At 57.0% G+C, this 17,552-nt stretch overlaps 8 protein-coding genes across 8 annotated transcripts; 5 read left to right on the top strand and 3 right to left on the bottom strand.

Moving 5' to 3' along the window:
* Window positions 1-422: 422 nt before the first annotated feature.
* Window positions 423-1,804, bottom strand: TRAVEDRAFT_124302 (uncharacterized protein; the record flags this gene model as incomplete). The annotated part of the gene is made up of 4 exons (XM_008040823.1): window positions 423-864; window positions 922-1,070; window positions 1,157-1,289; window positions 1,338-1,804. The coding sequence occupies 4 exons, from the start codon at window positions 1,802-1,804 to the stop codon at window positions 423-425; spliced, it is 1,191 nt and encodes a 396-aa protein (XP_008039014.1).
* A 1,602-nt stretch (window positions 1,805-3,406) lies between these two features.
* Window positions 3,407-4,678, bottom strand: TRAVEDRAFT_48118 (uncharacterized protein; the record flags this gene model as incomplete). Its single annotated transcript, XM_008040277.1, has 4 exons — window positions 3,407-3,566; window positions 3,616-3,889; window positions 4,017-4,453; window positions 4,509-4,678. 4 exons carry the CDS (start codon window positions 4,676-4,678, stop codon window positions 3,407-3,409), a joined length of 1,041 nt encoding a protein of 346 aa, XP_008038468.1.
* A 189-nt stretch (window positions 4,679-4,867) lies between these two features.
* Window positions 4,868-8,208, top strand: TRAVEDRAFT_20798 (uncharacterized protein; the record flags this gene model as incomplete). The annotated part of the gene is made up of 9 exons (XM_008039952.1): window positions 4,868-5,227; window positions 5,277-5,647; window positions 5,710-5,838; window positions 5,892-6,007; window positions 6,065-7,467; window positions 7,518-7,626; window positions 7,690-7,760; window positions 8,058-8,083; window positions 8,136-8,208. The coding sequence occupies 9 exons, from the start codon at window positions 4,868-4,870 to the stop codon at window positions 8,206-8,208; spliced, it is 2,658 nt and encodes an 885-aa protein (XP_008038143.1).
* A 2,039-nt stretch (window positions 8,209-10,247) lies between these two features.
* On the bottom strand, window positions 10,248-10,697 carry TRAVEDRAFT_94514 (uncharacterized protein; the record flags this gene model as incomplete). The annotated part of the gene is made up of 2 exons (XM_008040822.1): window positions 10,248-10,538; window positions 10,602-10,697. Coding segments are annotated over 2 exons (387 nt in total), but the record flags the coding sequence as incomplete, so codon positions are not given.
* A 2,091-nt stretch (window positions 10,698-12,788) lies between these two features.
* TRAVEDRAFT_48115 (uncharacterized protein) lies at window positions 12,789-15,257 on the top strand (the record flags this gene model as incomplete). Its single annotated transcript, XM_008040276.1, has 3 exons — window positions 12,789-14,052; window positions 14,105-14,437; window positions 14,509-15,257. 3 exons carry the CDS (start codon window positions 12,789-12,791, stop codon window positions 15,255-15,257), a joined length of 2,346 nt encoding a protein of 781 aa, XP_008038467.1.
* A 640-nt stretch (window positions 15,258-15,897) lies between these two features.
* Window positions 15,898-16,395, top strand: TRAVEDRAFT_124677 (uncharacterized protein; the record flags this gene model as incomplete). The annotated part of the gene is made up of 1 exon (XM_008040821.1): window positions 15,898-16,395. The coding sequence occupies one exon, from the start codon at window positions 15,898-15,900 to the stop codon at window positions 16,393-16,395; it is 498 nt and encodes a 165-aa protein (XP_008039012.1).
* Window positions 16,396-16,505: 110 nt separating this feature from the next.
* On the top strand, window positions 16,506-16,877 carry TRAVEDRAFT_106121 (uncharacterized protein; the record flags this gene model as incomplete). The annotated part of the gene is made up of 1 exon (XM_008040820.1): window positions 16,506-16,877. A coding segment is annotated over one exon (372 nt), but the record flags the coding sequence as incomplete, so codon positions are not given.
* A 105-nt stretch (window positions 16,878-16,982) lies between these two features.
* TRAVEDRAFT_124073 (uncharacterized protein) lies at window positions 16,983-17,426 on the top strand (the record flags this gene model as incomplete). Its single annotated transcript, XM_008040819.1, has 1 exon — window positions 16,983-17,426. A coding segment is annotated over one exon (444 nt), but the record flags the coding sequence as incomplete, so codon positions are not given.
* Between the last annotated feature and the right edge of the window lie 126 nt (window positions 17,427-17,552).

Genomic DNA, 17,552 nt, shown 5'->3' with positions numbered 1-17,552 from the left:
AGAGAAAGCTAAGGCGAGCGCGAAACCGAGGACTTACTTCTGCTCTTCTATCTGTAGGCCAGTCGTGATGAATCCGAGCAAGCTCACGTCGTGAAGGGCGATATAACCCGGGACTGCGCTGGCGCGTTGTTCCTCTGAGGTGAGCTCCTGCACTGTTTCCGCCTCCGTGAGCCCTGCAAATACTGATCAGTACTCAACAGAGTGTTTTGACGGTGTGAGCTCCTACCAGACGACATTGCCACGTAGGGATCGTCCCTATTAAAAGGGTCCGCCTCCCACTCCACGACTTCGGCCTCCCATTCATCAATCGGCGCGGCCTTCAACGTGCCCGTCAATACTCTGAGCAGCTCGCTGTGCTCGGAGTACTTCCCCAACGCCTTCTTGAGGCGATTGCACAAAGTCCAGGCTATAGCGCGAAGACGTCAGTGCACTGTTGCCGCGTTAGAGTAGAAAGGATAAATAAACTCACGTAATTCCACCTTCTTCCGCCAGTTTGCATAGCCCCAATAATCCTCGAGGACACCTTGACGCTGCCCAGGTCCCATGACCTTCGTGCTGGCAGCAGCGGGCTGTATGTCCCACCAGTGCCGCTCGGGACCCTCGCCGTCGGTTCGCCCTATGCCCTTCCTGTAGTTGAGGGAATATGGCAAGTGTCCCTCTCGGATGTGACTCTGTATATGGAGCTTCGGGATGGCGTACGAGAGGGAACACTCGGGGACATTGATTTGAATGTGGTCGGGGAACTTGGCAATGTGTTTGAGCAGCAACTTCGACCATTGGCAGGCTATGTCGTAGCTGATGAGTTTGTTGACGATGAGATACTCCTTCATAGCGCACACAAAATTGTAGTCCATGTTGATGTATCTGCCTATGCATGAGCCACTGGATTTGGACGGTGTGGACAAGACTAAATACACATACCTCTCGCCCTTTTGCAGATCGCCAATGCCGAGGGCTAGCCAAAACTCATGACGAGCACAGACGACCGCACCCACACCAATTGCGGTGTAACCACGCGAGAACTTTGTGTTAGCGTGGTCGAGCGCGGCAAACCCGGTACAGGATGATATCTAATGAGGCTAGTTAGACGTCAAACCATCTGTGAGATACAATTCGATAGACTAACCTCGTCTTCGTTCTGGTGGTTTTGAAGCACCTCCCTGTACCCGGTATCCTCTACAAAATACGCCCAGCCGCTTCCGAGGATGGGATCCTTCTCTTCCGAGGACACCGCACGTCGTTTGAGACGAAAGCAAACGTCGATTGCAACAGTCAACATGTACATATACCTGCAATGCATCAGTGAACGTCCGACAGATAGACAGATAAGGACTGACTTGAGTTCGTCGGACACCTGATCCCAATCAGGCGGCAGGTTGATATCGGGATGCGGGCAGGCAGGACAGCGTACCACAAGCTCACCAGGCTTTGTCCCGCACGCTCCGTCTGGATGGTGTCCGCGTCCAGCTCGTTGCAGCATTTTCAAATGTCGCCATTGGGCCACAACGCGCATAAACACCTTATAGCGATCGCGAATCTTCTGTGTCCCAGTGTTGTCCATCATCCGCTCGAGAGACGTGTAGTAGTCATACATGGATATCTTGCCCTGAAGACTTTGGTAGTGGTAGTGGTCGATGAGGGAGAAAGTGAGTCGCAACTTCAACAATAACGTATTCGCCAACACGACATTCAATCTGGGCCCACGCACTGTCTCGTACGTCCACGCCAATATCCAAAATCTCCCCTGGGGCTGGTGTGCTATCACAGCGGTTGGCGACTTTGACCCCGTCTGCAGCGGGCACATTATCCTCTGGGAACTACGCATGGTGATCGAGTTCCCGCCGGGCTCGACCATCCTGATCCCGTCCACCCTCATTCAGCACTCAAACATGCCGCTCGCGTCGCACGAGCGGCGATACTCGTTCACTCAGTACTCGGCGGGCGGCCTGTTCCGTTGGGTCAAGTGCGGTTTCCAACTGGTGAAATCACTGTCTGCGGCGGCAAAGAAGAAACTTCGGGAAGATGGACGTTCACGCTGGGAGAAGGGTGTACAAATGCTAAGTATGTGGAGTGAGTTCACCACGTAGGGGGTCATAGCATAGCCCAAGTAGAGCTACTATACAGGCACGTTCAATCTTGTTACACTCCATGAGATGTCAGTTTATTGTTTGAAGCAGTTGGGCACTGGCGGGAATCGTATAGCAGACAGTGCATGCGTCTTAAGACACTTACGCGAGAAGGCCCACGCGCCCTACGCTGACCTACATTGATCAGATTCTAGTGCGTAGCGTCTTAAGACGCTCCGGCGTCAAAGATAAACCCCTTGGCCAAACTGGGCGCACACCTTTCTTCAACCACCATTCACCCCACTGACATCCCGCCCTGCGTTGCGGATGCCTCAAATAATTCTACAAGCTCCCTTCACATCTTAAACCCCTCAAAAGAAACCGCCACCCCCACTATTCGCATATCGTCAGCGTGATGGTGTCGGACGAGTATCCCTCCGTGCCGAACTCTGCGCCAGTCCAGGCAGACGAAGCTGAGGAGCTTCGCCGCCAGCAGCTTCGTCGAGCGCGCAATCAACGCTATCAAGAGTGTCTCAGAGTGTGCGTCCCTTCCTGCTTATGGACTCTTTGTTTCTCGCTGAACGCAGCGCACCCGAAGCATGCAGCGAGCGTGTACGGCCCGCTGGCATCGCTGCCGCTACACCCGCCCAAACGGCAGCTACGAACGCGCCTCAGGTTTCCGCGCTCGAGCAGCTCGCCATGGCCAATGCCGCTGCTCCGCAAGTGCCAGCGGGAGGACAACGGTGCGCAGCACCTTAGTTGAGCGGGGACATTCTGACTGACGTTCTGGTGTAGCTCGGAGCCACGCCCGCGTCCCCCGCTGAGTATTCCGCTTACGCCCGATATGGAGCTGCGTAACTCGCTGCAGGAGCTCAACTTTGCCCTTCATGCCTGGGGATATCCGAATGACCCACGCGCATTCATTCATCGCTTCAATAGCGAGATTCAGCAAGCCATTGTCGGAGTCCCATCCGCACGCGCGGACTGGATCAGCGGCGTGGAGTGCTGGATACTGCAGGGGGACAAGATTTTGGACGACATACAGGGTTTCATCGCGCGTGGAGGTATGATGTTTCTCAACCCCGAGGCGGCAACAGCGATGTGGGCGGAGCTTTCCGTCGACGCCTTCAAGCTTTTTTATGTCATGGCTGGGGTGGAGTTCCAACTTGATCAGATCCCCAACGATTTCCGTCTGCCCATTTAGTTATCTCGCTCTGTTACGTTTTGCTTACTACTACACTTTCAATACCGCTGTCAATGCCATGTTACGAGAGACATCACAATTCATACAGACTACCGCTACCTGTGGACAGAGTGGAACTACGGGCACCGTGACCCCCTTAGTCATCGTCCTTGTCCTCATTGTTGATAATCACGAGAGGGACCCTGACGTTCCTCGCCATGTACTCCTGGACAAAATACCACGACACCTTCTTCAAGGAATGGAATCGCACCAGCTTCATGCCGGGGTTCGTGCCGAGCATCATTATGGCAGTGTTCCTATGGCAAGGTATCAGCTGATGTTGCTTCTAGTGCAATCAAGACTTACCAGTCAAAATAAACCCCGGGGTATTCCCCATGGACGACAACGTAGACGTCCTTGCGCTTAGCATCGACCAGCACCGTGTCCACCGGAGGCCGGAACTCGGACGAGGTCGCGCGGGGCTCACGAGAGCTCACCGTCGTCTGAACTGACTGGGCAATGGGGCGAACAGGTTGGGGGACCGTGGTGGTAGCGCGTTCGATGGGTGGCGGGTTGCGTGGTTCAGCAACGCGCCCCGGAAAGGCTCCGAGATAGTGTGGGGAGAGTGGGAGCGGCGGCGCTGCGCGGGGTATTGAGCAAGGCACCACGTATGGACGGCGTGGCACCCAATGACACCGAGGAGATTTGAGGAGTGTCGATCGTGCCTGGAGTGATCGTACCCGATGTCAGCGATGTGGCCGTCATACTTGACACCGATGAAGGCGAAGGCGAGGGAGGAGGGTGGTCGTCCTTCTCAACATGGTCGACATCGAAGTACTCGTCGCTCCCCGAGTCGTCGTCGCTCGGGGGGCCTGCAGTGTCTGCAGCGGACAGACGGAGCTCCACAATGTTCGGAGTGGTGTCGACTTCAAATGCGGCGGCGGCGGAATTGTCGTCATCCTCGTCGGGTGGGTGCTGCTCGTGGAGAGGGTTCTGCTCGTCGGGATGGGTATGGTTCGAGTTCTGCGCGCGAGGGGCAGGGCGTGGCGGGGTGGGCAGAGCATCACGGGGATGGGGAGGCCTCCAGTCGCCCATAACGCGGCTGATAGGTCCCTCGAGCCAGCCGTTGCGAGCATCTTCTAGAGTAATAAATTTCTTGTGACAGGCTCCGCTGAACCCGGTAACCATGCTGTGCGTCAGGCCCCTGCGAGCACTTGTCAGTCTGCAGGCTCTGTGCTGTAGTTCCAAACGGGGCACACCAGTTGCAAAATATACCTATGGCGCGGCCATGCCACACGACGTAGTAGCGCGGTCTATTCTCCTCCGTTTTGCCGATCGGAATGACTTGGCCCTGCTTGTCGTATCTTGGGGTCTTGCCAAGGGACGCGGCGAAGGTGTCCCACTCCGCGCAGTGCTTCATCGACACCATCTTGTTACAGGCGAGATGGTGGGTGGTCGAGAGAAGCGGCGTGAGTGCGGGGCAACTCGACGGATTTGGGAGCGCGACATGACATCACGCCGGTCACATCGTTTAGGGTGGGAGTGGATGGGGTTTGGTTGGCAGTGGCACACCAAGTCGACGTGCCGTACGCGCCGTAACCTTTCTCTCTCTCCTGCCATGGAAGGCATCGCCGCTGGCTCCCTCGCCCCGATCTACGGCAGCTCCAAGAAAACGCACCAGCGGCGCCGGGCCAAGCGAGAGAAGAAAGGTGGCAAGTCCGGCAACCCTGGTCTCTTCCACGGCTCTTGCGCCATCCTTTTGCAAAGCCATCTACCCACCTTCGTCTTGCTCAAAAACGCCAATCGAAAGGCTCAAAACGACTTCTGGAACCAAATATTTGCGGATTACTGGAGGAACTGGCCGTGGCACCTTCCCTTGGACCAGGAACCTGAGGACTGCGACTGGTCTGTGCCAAACACCGAGCTGCCTGATGTGCTCGCCGCCAAGGGGCAGGTCATAAAGCAGACACAGAAGGTAGTATGTGACTATCGCGCCCTAATACCGTACTAACATGGCTTGTATACAGCGAATTCGCTGTCACATGCGCTACCGACGTATGGTCTTCCTGCGTGACAATCAGAATCCGTGGGCCCCTCTCCTTGCCACACTGCGCGAGAGAGCCAACCCTCTGCCCCCCTCCCGTGGACGCTCTCTCTGGCAGCTATACATGTCAAAGAAGCCCGACGAGATTGCGGCTGTTTTCGACGAGCGTTGGCCCGATGCCGGTCTCAACGCTTCGGACGCGCTCGCTCTGAGGTCGAAGATCGCCCGCGAGCTCCTGAATAAGGAGACGGAGGAGTATTGCGCCGAGCTCAAGGCCGAGCTTGCAGCAGAGCATGCGGCGGAGGACGAGGAGGAGGAAGAACATGCGCCTGTGTCCCAGGACGACCGCGAAGTGTAAGTGTCCCATGCATGTGCGCGTCACTATCCACGTACTTACCTTTACAACGCAACTTCAGTGCCCAGGACATGATTGTGGGAGTTGTGCAGCCTCTTCTCGAGCTCCTTCGCGAGTACACCGGCTTCTATCTGACCCTCATCGCGGGTGTACCACTCCTCTCCGGCGAGCAAGAGTTCAAAATTAAGATGTAAGCGAGTTTAGACTTAGATTTCGAGCGACGATTGCTTGACTACGTCGTAGCATGGAGGCAGGCAAGATGCAAGGCCCCAAGTCAGTGCCTTGGCATGCACACGAGCCGGAGAAGTTCAAGACCGACGTGATGATGTCGTACACGAGGTATCTGATGGCAAGCTCTGGTATGTCCCTTTACGAAGTATCTCACATCCGTCTTACTGAACTTACTGTTCTTGCAGAATGGCAGACGCGCCTGCACAACCTCGTCAACCCCTCTGAAAGCAGCACCGACGGTCAGCTCTCAACCCCGCCCAATGCGCCGGTTGAACTGTCATCGGACGATCTCTCCGCTCCCGCACCATCGACTTCTGCCGCCTCCGCCGCCCAACCCTCGACGTTCTCTTCGGGGACCATCAAAGTGACGTCGACCTCTGGGAAGAAGTCTACGGCGACTACGCGTAACACCACGGTCGGGAAAGCGAAGCAGGTGGCGACAAAGCAAAGGCAGCCGGTCTCCCACCAAGGTCGGCGCAGCGGGAAGGGCAAGTCACACCAGTCCCTGGTAGCCGAGGAGAGTGACGATGAGGACACTGACGAGGAGGACGAGGACGAGGGCGAGTGGAATGAAGAGGACGAGGGGGATGAGGACAAGGACAAGGAAGCGGACGAGGACGAGGACGAGGGGCAGGATGGTGAGGTCGAGCAGGAGATGCCTGCGGTGCTCGCTGGCGCCAAGGTCCCCACCGCCGAAGAGGTCGGGCTCAGTCCTGTGGTGTGCGAAGAGCTCGCCCGGCATTCAGAGGAGGTTCAGTGTGCCCATCTTTGGCGACTCAGCCGGTACAGCGAGTACGATATTGACTGCATTAACTCGCGTGCGAGTGCCACCTCCCTGCTCAACAACTTGAGGACCACGCCGGAGCCCATCTCCCTGTATCTCTGCGCCCTCCCTCAGCCGAAATCATCAAAGAAGACCCGGACGTCGCGCAAGACCGTACCCACTGGTCCCTCCCGCAAGTCCGGTCGCCTCACCGCACACAGCTCGAAATCGCTCGCCTCGGGCAGTGCAACACCGATCACATCCTCTGGTACCCCAGCTGGTTGCAACTCTTTGGTTACAACCACGGGGACCTCACGGTCGACGACGGGGACTACTACCGTCACGACGACGACTCCGAGCGCGATGGGCCCAGAAGGCACTGCAGCAACGGAGACTACGGAAAGCACGGTGCTGTCCACGAGTGCCGCAGCGTCGTCCTCTGCGATAGATACGAGCGTGGCGACCACTACGGGGAAAACCGCCGCCGCCACCGCGTCGTCCTCGAACTTGCCGAGTCCAAACGCGCCAACCACAACCACGATGACTACGCCCGCAGCGCCACCAACTGCCACGGATGCCTCCCACTCCACCGACAGCGCAACCCGTACGCTCGCAGCACCCGGTACTATGTCGGGGGCCATTCTCGAAACGTCCCCGGAATCCCCTCCCATTGTGCACGACATCATCATGTTGGATGAAGAGGGCTGGCCAGAGTGGCTCAGAACTGGGTTCAACCACATGGAGAGTCTCCGCATGGGGCCCGATTTCATGCGGGTGTTGGAGTGGTGGACCGTCGTCAAACGTGCGTACGGGTTCGAGACGTCGGTATGTACTTCTATCTCTCTTACATCATCAGCACGCTGACGGAACACTAGGCAAAGGGTTTTGGCACTGAGCACCGCCCCGAGGCCTTCCATGTCTGGATGCGCGTGCTCCGTTGCGATCTCAAGAAGCCGCCCGAGATCGCAGACGAGGCAGAGTTCTGTAGGCTGTGGTGGCTGTGGTGGGGTGGTCTATAGCTAGAGTGGCGTCTGCGAGATAGCTCAGGTAGACCAGTCCCCGGGGGGAACGGCGACTGGGACGTGCTCAAGAACCCCGGCAAGAACGGGCTCATGATGGTGCTGCTGTCGCTGTCATGGTGGCATGGAGTGCTGTCCTCGTGTCAGAAGTCCCGAGAGGAGAGGGATGAAAGTGAATTAAAGGCGTAGAGACGCGGCTGTAGGCCGCGCACTTATATACTACTTACAAACGAATTTTCTAGTACTACCTAAGTAATCGCTTAGTCATTGTGTCCTAATCGAGAAACCATACGAACTTTCCAGCGCTAAATCGCGCATTCCAACACCTCGGCCACACGGATGGAGTGGCAAGCTGCCGTGATCGATGTCAGCTGGGTGATCTCTTCCATGGCTCAGAGTGCGGTCGAGGATGCGCCTTCCCAGTATGTATATCACACTTACGTCTATTTGTACTTTTGCTAACTACCTGGACAGGAAGCGACCTTTCGAGGGGGACACAGAGCCTGCGGGGGTACCGTCATGCCGATCGAAGCGTGCACGTGTTTGATGGCGGACCGATTCCCTCGATAGCAGCTCCATGGCCGCCTTTGTCCTGCTCCCCCACTCGCCCTTCACATATACCCCCAGCACACATACTCGCCAATGTGCTATCCACGGCCCTCTAGGCCAGTTTTGCCCTCTAGTTTGCTCGCCAACTCTACCTATATGGACGCCATTTCCCGCACATCTTGTCGGCACCACGTGCCTCTCGTCTTTGCTCGCCGCCCACATCTTGTTTTGCCTCACTGCCCGCCTCTCATTTTCCCTTGCTGCACACCTCTCGTTTTCGCTCACGACCGGCCTCTCGCTTCTTGGTTCTACATACAACATCCACCCCGTGTTAGCCCGCGGCAACTCTCTCGTTTTCGCCCCGGGTGCACCGCTCATTTGCACTTACTATATCGTCAGTACGCCTATCTGCCATACTTGTCATATCCACGAGCTTTCGTCGTCGCCTTCGCCATTCCTGGACTAGTACTTTGCTCATCTTTCTTAGATCCCTTTAATACCATGCTGTGATTGCTATGGACGACCACTCACCAGTGGTTAGGCATCCCGGATTGTTGAGGTACCGTTCCCGCCCGCACGTGGGGCGGCGCTGAGTACGCGCGGCGTGCACGCCCCTTGCAAGAGTACGCGCGGCATGCACGCCCCTTGCGAACCCCTTCAGCAGCGCGTACCACGGCCTGGGTGTTGTGTCCTGTGCGGTGCCCGCCTGCATGTCATGTTGTGCGGCGCTGAATGCGCGCGCAAATGCCAGCGTCGCGCGGACCACACGCACGGACCCGCTAGAGTTACACTAAGTCGAGGAGGGAGGGCCGGTAAATTTATGACGTGCACCGCGGGGGCTCCGCTTGCACAGAGGCTCCGGAGCGCCCGCGCATCGAACGAGGCGGGGTAGGCACGGCGCGCTGCATTGAGACGCGGAAGGCGAGCTACATTAGGGCGCACAGGGCGTGCTACGCGAGGCGCATAGGGCGTGCGCAGTGTGGTCTCGTCCGGGAGGGGCAGGCATCAGATCAGTAGATCTGGCCAAAGTAGGTAGCACCGTGTATTGCCATTTGGGGGTGTGTACACCAGTAAGCGAGGAGGAGGAGCGTACGCGAAGGCAAACTGCCGCATTGGGAAGGCGGCCGAGATGCCGGGGGAGGGCCTACAACCCCGCAGGCGGCTATACAAGCCCTCGTGATAGATCAGTACATAAACAGTTTATGATGTAAAACGTCCCAGGCAGATAGTCGGTTTATGATGTATTATAGTTACAACAGCAACTGGCCAGTATAATAAAATTATGGCCCATGTAGCTGGTGCAAACTCTGTGTATTCTGTCACTGCCCATTATCTTTGTTAATTCCCCTGGTACATCATTATATTATTCCCTAGCCTTGCCTGTCTGTTATTGTAATTGATCCTTGAAGCTTCTCCTCTAGCCTGTCTATTATTGTAATTGAGTCTAGGAGCCCCTGGTCTAGCCTGTCAATTAGTCTGGTGGATAGATTGTACAATGGTATGCCTGCCATATTTGGCTTCAGCAGATCGCCCATGTGGCAGCTTCAAAGCTTGCCGTGTTGCCAAATTGGGAATTCCTACTCGACGCTCGCTTCAATTACCATATTTGGAAGTGCTACTCAACGCCGCATTGCCTCATCAGTAATGTAGTGCCTGTAGAGCGTGCCCGCAGCTGTCATGCACACAAGCGTGTGATCTTGCGCTGCCACCGGGTGTAGGTGCCCATAGTGGCTGCCAGTTCAAAACTGCCATATGTCATCCTTTTCTGCCGACGCAGACAAGCAACTTGGACTCGGAGACTTCAGAATGATATTGAATGACGGTGGTACAAAGTACAAGCTAAACCAGGCCGGTCAAGCATGGCTACTCCAAACGCGGACACTTGGTAGGGCACTCGTCATCAATCTCGTTGTCCTCGCTATTGTTTGGACGGCGAATGCGAACATATGCAGTTATGGTCCTACATACCCAGCTGACGTCCTCAATGGTGCTGAAGACGTCCATGCTGTCCTCGTTCTCGTTAAGCGTCACCCATAGCCACCAAGCGAGGGTTAGGACAACAAGGAACAAGCCGTTGCAGCCGCCTCTGGCCACTATATCCCAATCAGAAGGATTGACGGGCTCACTTCGGGGCAGCGGCCAAGCTTCGTCGTTCGTGCGCAAGGAGGGCTGCAGCGAGACCCACCACCTCTTCCAGGACACAGAGAATTGCTTTGGGGACTTGATCTTGGGGAGCTTCTCGTAGAGCCGGTGATTCTTCATCCATAACCTCACTTCATCAGGGCGAAATTCCTTAGCGAGACGATTGCTGGTGTCCTGTAGCAGCAACTTAGTATTGATGCCTCACGGAACACTCCTGATACTCACCTGTCCGTTGGGATAGCGTAGGACGTTCTCGAACTCCAGCCAGTTGTCCATGAGGCGCTTCCAGCGCTCGCCACCTTTGATGAGCGCAAAGTAGCGTGTCGCATCTGTAACCCACTCTGGAACAGGCATGGGGGTGTCGTCGTTGTCGACCTTCGAGGGCAATGTACTGATGGGAGAGCGTGCCGACTCGGTCTTGGAGGGGGCAGCGGCGCTCCCTGGAGCCCGGGCAGTTGATTCAACCGGGGGCGTCTCAGAGTTCGAGAGCGGTGATACGCCCGGTATCGAGCCACCACCTGCCTGGCCTTCTTTTCGCGGTTTCCGCGGGTTCGCGAGACCTCAACGGGGCAGAGGCCTCATCGCGGTGTGGGCGCGGAAGCTTTGCACTCGCGCGGAACGACTTATTGCGTGATATCACGACCGCATGGGCAGACACGCGCGGAGGGGGTGCGTTCCGCATCACCGGACCGGTGGGGCGCATGGGCGTGTTCCGCGTTTACGCGGTAGACGGCTGGCGCATCGCGGGCGCCAGTCCCCTCCGCGATGGACGTTCCGTAGAGACTTTCTGATCACTGTAGCACGGTTTTGGCTGGCCCTGTAAATACCTACACCCTCGGGCTGTGAGAATGGAAATCCCCCCTTGGCTCAGATTTCACCTTCTCTCACGAAGAACCCTCGACGACCCTGCAAACTGCGAGCTCTGCGAACCCCTGCAAAATAGCGTTTAGCGTTGCGGACTCCCTGTGAAGCCTAACACAGGCTGCGAAGAGGCCCTCCCGCGTCCCGTGGAACGCCAGCTCAGCTGAGTTGTCATCAGTCCACCGTCCTTCCCTCTTCCGCTCCCTCTACTGCGTTCTCCCGTGTACTGCGCCGCCCGAAGGGCACCCGACACGAACCTGCTTCTCCTCGCGCTTCGCGAGACATTCCGCAGCCCGGTCTCGACCTCCTAGGGCTCTCGACCGTCTCCTTCTTCCGTCCTTACTGGTCGGTTGAGTGCATCGTTCTGGTGACCACCGCAGGGGGTGTGTGTACAAGTTTCACTTGTCGGCTTCCTCCTTCGACGGCGATAGCGCCGTCTCAGCAGCGATTCATCGCAGATTGCATTCTGCGTCTCGACAAAACGACACACTCTCAAGCGCCCTCCTTCCCGAGCAAATCCGTGCCTTTGCAAAAAGGCTTCCGCGCTCCCTCAGCAAAGATCAGATCGACGCGCTCCTTCGCGCGGCTCTAGCCATCCTTGATACGGGCACCGCAATACTCCTGAACGAGCCTGCCGTCTTTTGCGCCACCACCGCAGCTAGGGTCCGCTCGGAAGCACTCGCGGTCATCGCAACTGCCCCCCTACTCGAGTGGGCCTCCAACGCGACCCTCGCAAACGACGATGAGTTGAACCTTACCCTTCCCCAACAACAAGACTTCATGGACCAGCTTCTACGAGGTGTATCACGGCTGAGGAACCAACTAGTGCTTGACCTAGTACCCTCGCTAGTAGACCCGCTCTTCGCGCTACTCGCGAAAAGTATCCAAGCGCTCAAAACCGACCCTTCCGCGACCCATTGGCTACAGGACACCGCAAACACCGTTGTCCACCGCGCGATCCTCTCATCGCAGCCTATCCTCTCCGAACCACTCGCGGAAGGTGCAGAGGAGTCCTTCCTCAACTACGCCACACCATATGGTAGCCCGCAATCTGTGGTCTCGAACCTCACTCTGCTAGAACCATCATCCTCAGACAGCAACACGACACACCAAACTCCTAGCGCCTCCTCTCACTCACGCGATCACTCCACTGTGTCCTCTATAAGGCTGGGCATGGATCGATCCACAGATGATCTGGATCTGAACCCACAGATCAAGGAGCCAAATATTCCTAGATCTGGACCTGTGCTGGCCTGGATCTGTTTTGATCTGGATCTGTGGGGCCAGATCAAAACAGATCCAGGTCCAGGTGACTGTGTGAGGGATCTGTGCATCCAAAACTTTTCATTGGTCCAATGGACAAATTATGAGGTTCTAAAGGTCTTCCATAAGGACACAAATTTTTGAGTGGTGATCTGTGGATCATGGTCTGGCTGCAAGCTCTGACCTGGATCTGTGTTGATCCAGACCTGCGCTGATCCAGACCTGGGAGATCTGGATCCACAGATCAATTTTCAGGTCAGATCCAGGTTGATCTGCACATGATCTGGATCTGCTGCCCAGCCTTAGTCCTCTATGGCGGAACAGAACAACTTCGCAATGCGCCGCTCGATGCCAGCGCGCGGGCACGCAACTGCACCCACCTTTGACTCTAGCGAGCCGCGGAACCTCCGCCGGTTCTTCCAGGACCTCGAGACACTTTTTGAGATCACGGGTGTAATGGACCCGAAGCAGCAGAAGAAATGGGTCACGCAGTACGTGCCGATCAAGGAGTCGGAGTTCTACGAGGAGATGGCAGAATTCAAGGATGAGACGAAGACCTTCAAGGAGTTCCACTCCGCAATCTACGCAGCGCACCCTGGGGCCAGCGAAACGCGGAAGTTCTCTAACGCGGAAGTTGACCAGCTGCTGGAGAGCCGTAGTAGGGCGCCGATCACAACCAGCAGCGAGCTCGGCGAGTTCTATAGGCCGTTTTATGCGATGACGTCCTACCTGATCCAGCAAAACAAGATGTCCGCATTCGAACAGTCGAGACTGTTCGTACGAGGACTCTGCAATCCGCTCCGCGACCAGGTCTCACAGCGACTGCAACTCAAGGACCCTGACCACCACCTGGACGAGGCCTACGAGCTGGCTAAAGTCTACGAAGTTGCGAAGTTCATTCTGCACGGAACGACGGCCGTGTCGTACCAGGTGATGCCAGCCATTCCCCAGACCGCGGTGCCCGCGGACAATACGAGCATTAAGGTGGAGGACCTCGCACCGCTCTTTCACCTCCTTGCGCAAGGTGGCAACAACGCAAATGCCGCCACGACTGCAAACCGCTTTCTAGGGCCCCTGAACGCCGGTGCACACCCCGCGCCTAACTATCAAGGCATGATGCAAGGGGCACAAGGCTTTCAGCAGGGAGGGAACGGTTTTGTGACGAACGCGCTGCCCAACAGCTTCTGTCACTTCTGCGGGGACGCGAACCACATGCTGTGGAACTGCCCAGCTGCGGAAACCAATATCCGCGAAGGGAAGTGTTCGCAAAACCCGGAAGGTCTAATTGTGCTTCCCACTGGCCAATTTCTTCCGCGGCAGCTCCCCGGATTTGATGGCTTGACTATGCGCAATCGGCTCTATGAATGGCATCGGCGAGAGCGTGTTCGCCAAGGCCAGAACCCCGCGCCGGCGGCCCAAATGGTGTTTGCGATCACGGAGGACATGGAACCGTGGGCTAGCAGCTTCCAGTTCACAGCGGAGGATCGTATCCAGCAGTTGGAGCACGAGCTCTACATGCTCAAGAGGGGGAAGGAACACTTTGACGGCGTGGAGATACCCTCGTTCCAGAAGCCATGTTCGCGGCCAGTTTCGCGGCCCACGTCCGGGCCCATCGCAATCTTCAGCAGCCTTCGCACCTCCAAAGCCTAACGCTGCTGTGCTGCCTCCTCGGCCGGTCCCTCTGCATCTCAAACCTGCACTGCAATTCCGCGAAACGGTAGCGGCCGGGGACCGCGAACGGTCCGTACACGACACCACTATCCGCACCACAGAGAACCAGGTGCCTGAGCAGCCACGACCGCAGGAGCGCCCCGGGACCCCGTACCGCGCACCGGCGGATCAAGGTGTGCCACTGCTACCGGAGCACCCCTTCGCGAAAGCGCGCGATGCGACTTACGCGCCTCCGAATGTGCGCGCCTTTGGAGCGCCACCTGCGAAACCGAAGGAACAAGAGCGCAACGGTGCCTTTCGCACCATCGCACCGGTCTATCAACCCGGGCTCGCTGCCGCAGTCTTTGAGCGTATGATGAAGACTCCCGTGATCACGTCTCGACGGAGGAGCTGCTCTCGCTGGCACCGGAGGTCCGCGCGAAGTTCCACGAAGCGGTCACCCCACGACGAGTCCCACCCACGGGGCAGCAAACTGTCGCGTTCGCCAGCGTTGGAGGGGCTCAGGGAGCGGCCGAAACGGAGCAGGAGGAACTCTCGTGTTTTGGGACGCCGCTAGAGCCTGGTGGCTTCGTTCTCCCCGACCTTTATGACGTCTACCTCCGCGATGTAGCGCCATCTGGAGAGAGTCCTCCGCTGAAGAACGCGAAGGAGTTGCACGCGTTGTGGTCGATCGTCGGCCTTGTTGATACCAAGGAGTACGTGGAAGCGATCGTCGACCCTGGCTGTATGATCGTCGCGATGTCAGAGCACGTGTGTCACCACCTCGGACTATTGTACGACCCCACAATACGGCTGAACATGCAGTCCGCGAACGGAGAGGTCGAGAAATCGCTCGGACTGGTGCAGAACATGCCGTTCAAGGTCTCGACGATTGTCGTTTACCTACAGGTCCACGTCGTTTGCAATGCGGCGTACGACATGCTGCTTGGAAGGCCCTTCGACGTTCTAACCAAGAGCGTCATCAAGAACTTTGACAACGAAGACCAGACCATCACTATCAAATGCCCCAACACTGGACAAATCGCAACGATCCCCACCATTCCACGGGGACGTGCTCGTTTTCGAGCCCGTCCTAACCCCGAGCCTGTCCGACCCGAGCCTACTATTTGAAGATGGTAGCAAAGAAGTCGCTGTCATCATCAAGATGGATGGCGGCGTTCCGCGCATCTGCGCCTATACCCAAGTCTCCGATCCCTCTGTACCTATACCTGCTCTCTATCTCTCTGCCTGCGACCGAATCCCAAACATTACAAAAGTGTTCTTTCACGCATCAAACCCACAAAGCGAACCATCCGATAGCCTGTCTCCCCTGTCTCCTCTGTTACCTCGAGACGTTCGCCCTGGCCCTTCCGCGCGCGAAGCGCCGAGGGCAAACATCTTCTCTACCACGGTTCAACCCGGCGGCGCCGATACCCCGTATTCCTCACAACCTGCACCATCTACACTAGACTCTAGCGGTGTGTTCGTGTTCTCCTATAGAACGGACAAGGGCTCCCGCGTCGTATACCCCCGTTCCGCAGCAGACACTTCGCCGGCAGTAGCGTGCGAAACCACCGCGCGAACGGCGTCCCAGACGAGCGCGGAACCTGATGCAGCGGCGGATACTCCGACTGTTGATGGGCTTGCAAGTGCCTATATCCAGTCCAAGAAGAAGTACAAGCCCGTTGCGCAGAAGGTGCGTGCAGTCCTTGGGACGTGCCCGGAGAAGTTCCGCATAGAACACCACATCACGGGGGACCCTCTCGCTACGATGCCGAAGCTCTCACCAACACCCCCACCATTCGTACCAACTGGTCGCTACACACAGGAGCGTAAGGAGGCCTTCGACAAGGCTCACGGCGACGACTTCCTGTGGGCGGAGGAGAAGAAGCTTGTCCATCACTTCATGAGCGTCCACAACAACGGTTTTGCATGGAGCGACGACGAGCGCGGGTGTTTCAAGCCAGAGTTCTTCCCGCCTGTCGAGTTTCCGGTCCTTCCACACATGCCATGGGTGGAGAAGAATATTCCTATTCCACTGGGCCTGTACAAGGAAGTGTGCGATATGCTCAAACGCAAGATCGCGGCCGGAGTCTACGAGCTGTCCAACTCCTCTTACCGTTCGTGGTGGTTCTGCGTCCTGAAGAAGGACAAACACTCACTACGCATCGTCCACAGTCTCGAACCACTCAACAAAGTCACCATCCAGCATTTGGGAGTACCGCCCACGCCCAACTACCTCGCGGAACAGTTTGGAGGTCGCGCCTGATCGCGGAATCCTCCAGAGACCTCACTATGTTCCAGACTCCCTTCGGCGCACTGCGGCACTGTACGCTCCCTATGGGCTGGTCCAACTCTGTCCCCATCTTCCACAAGGACGTCACCTATATCCTGAGGCCTGAGATCCCAGACCTGACGGCCCCCTACATCGACAATGTCCCTTGCAAGGGCCCCGAATCCAACTACCGCAATACAAACGGGGTCTACGAAACCATTCCGCAGAACCGCGAAATCCGGTGTTTCGTGTGGGAACACTTTGGCAACATCAATCGGGTAGTCCAACGGATGAAGTACGCTGGGGGTACTTTCTCAGGCACCAAGTTGATCCTCTGCGCGCGGGAAATCATGGTTGTTGGACATCGCTGTACGCCAGAGGGGCAGCTTCCGGACGAGTCCCGCGCAGCAGTGATCCGCAACTGGGGTCCCTGCAAAGACCTTTTGGACATGCGGGCATTTCTCGGAACGATTGGAGTCGTGCGAATCTTCATCCGCAACTTTGCGAAGCGTGCGAATGCGCTCGTGCAGCTTACGCGGAAGGAGATACCTTTCGAGTTCAGGGAGCCGCAGCTAGCAGCAATGAACGACCTTCGCCAAGCGCTACTCGAATCCCTGGCACTTTGTGCGATCAACTACAACTCTCACGCATCGGTAATCTTAGCGGTGGACACGTCGTACATCGCGGTCGGATATCACCTCTGCCAGTGCGACAAAGACGATCCGCATAAGCAGTTCTACAGTCACTTTGGCTCCATCACTCTCAACGACCGCAAATCGCGGTTTTCCCAACCAAAACTGGAGCTGTACGGTCTCTTCCGCGCGTTGCAGGCTACCAAGATCTACCTCGTCGGCATCCATAACCTTATCGTGGAGGTCGACGCGCAATACATCAAGGGCATGCTCCAGAATCCCGATCTCGCACCTGGCGCAAGCATCAATCGCTGGATCCTGGGAATCATCACCTTCCATTTCAATCTTGTCCACGTCCCAGGCACCTTGCATGGCCCCGATGGGCTTTCGCGACGAACCGCGCAACCGGGAGATGCACCCGTAGACAGCTCAGACAACTTCGAAGACTGGATCGACCGCGTCCACGGTTTTGTTCACCACGTCCTGCCAGTGCCTTTGCGCAGTGTCCCCACAGTTTCT

This window comes from Trametes versicolor (genome assembly GCF_000271585.1).
Source record: "Trametes versicolor FP-101664 SS1 unplaced genomic scaffold TRAVEscaffold_6, whole genome shotgun sequence".
NCBI lineage: Eukaryota > Fungi > Basidiomycota > Agaricomycetes > Polyporales > Polyporaceae > Trametes > Trametes versicolor.
Note: the sequence above shows the minus strand (reverse complement) of the source record. Positions and strands in the feature narration are given on the sequence as shown.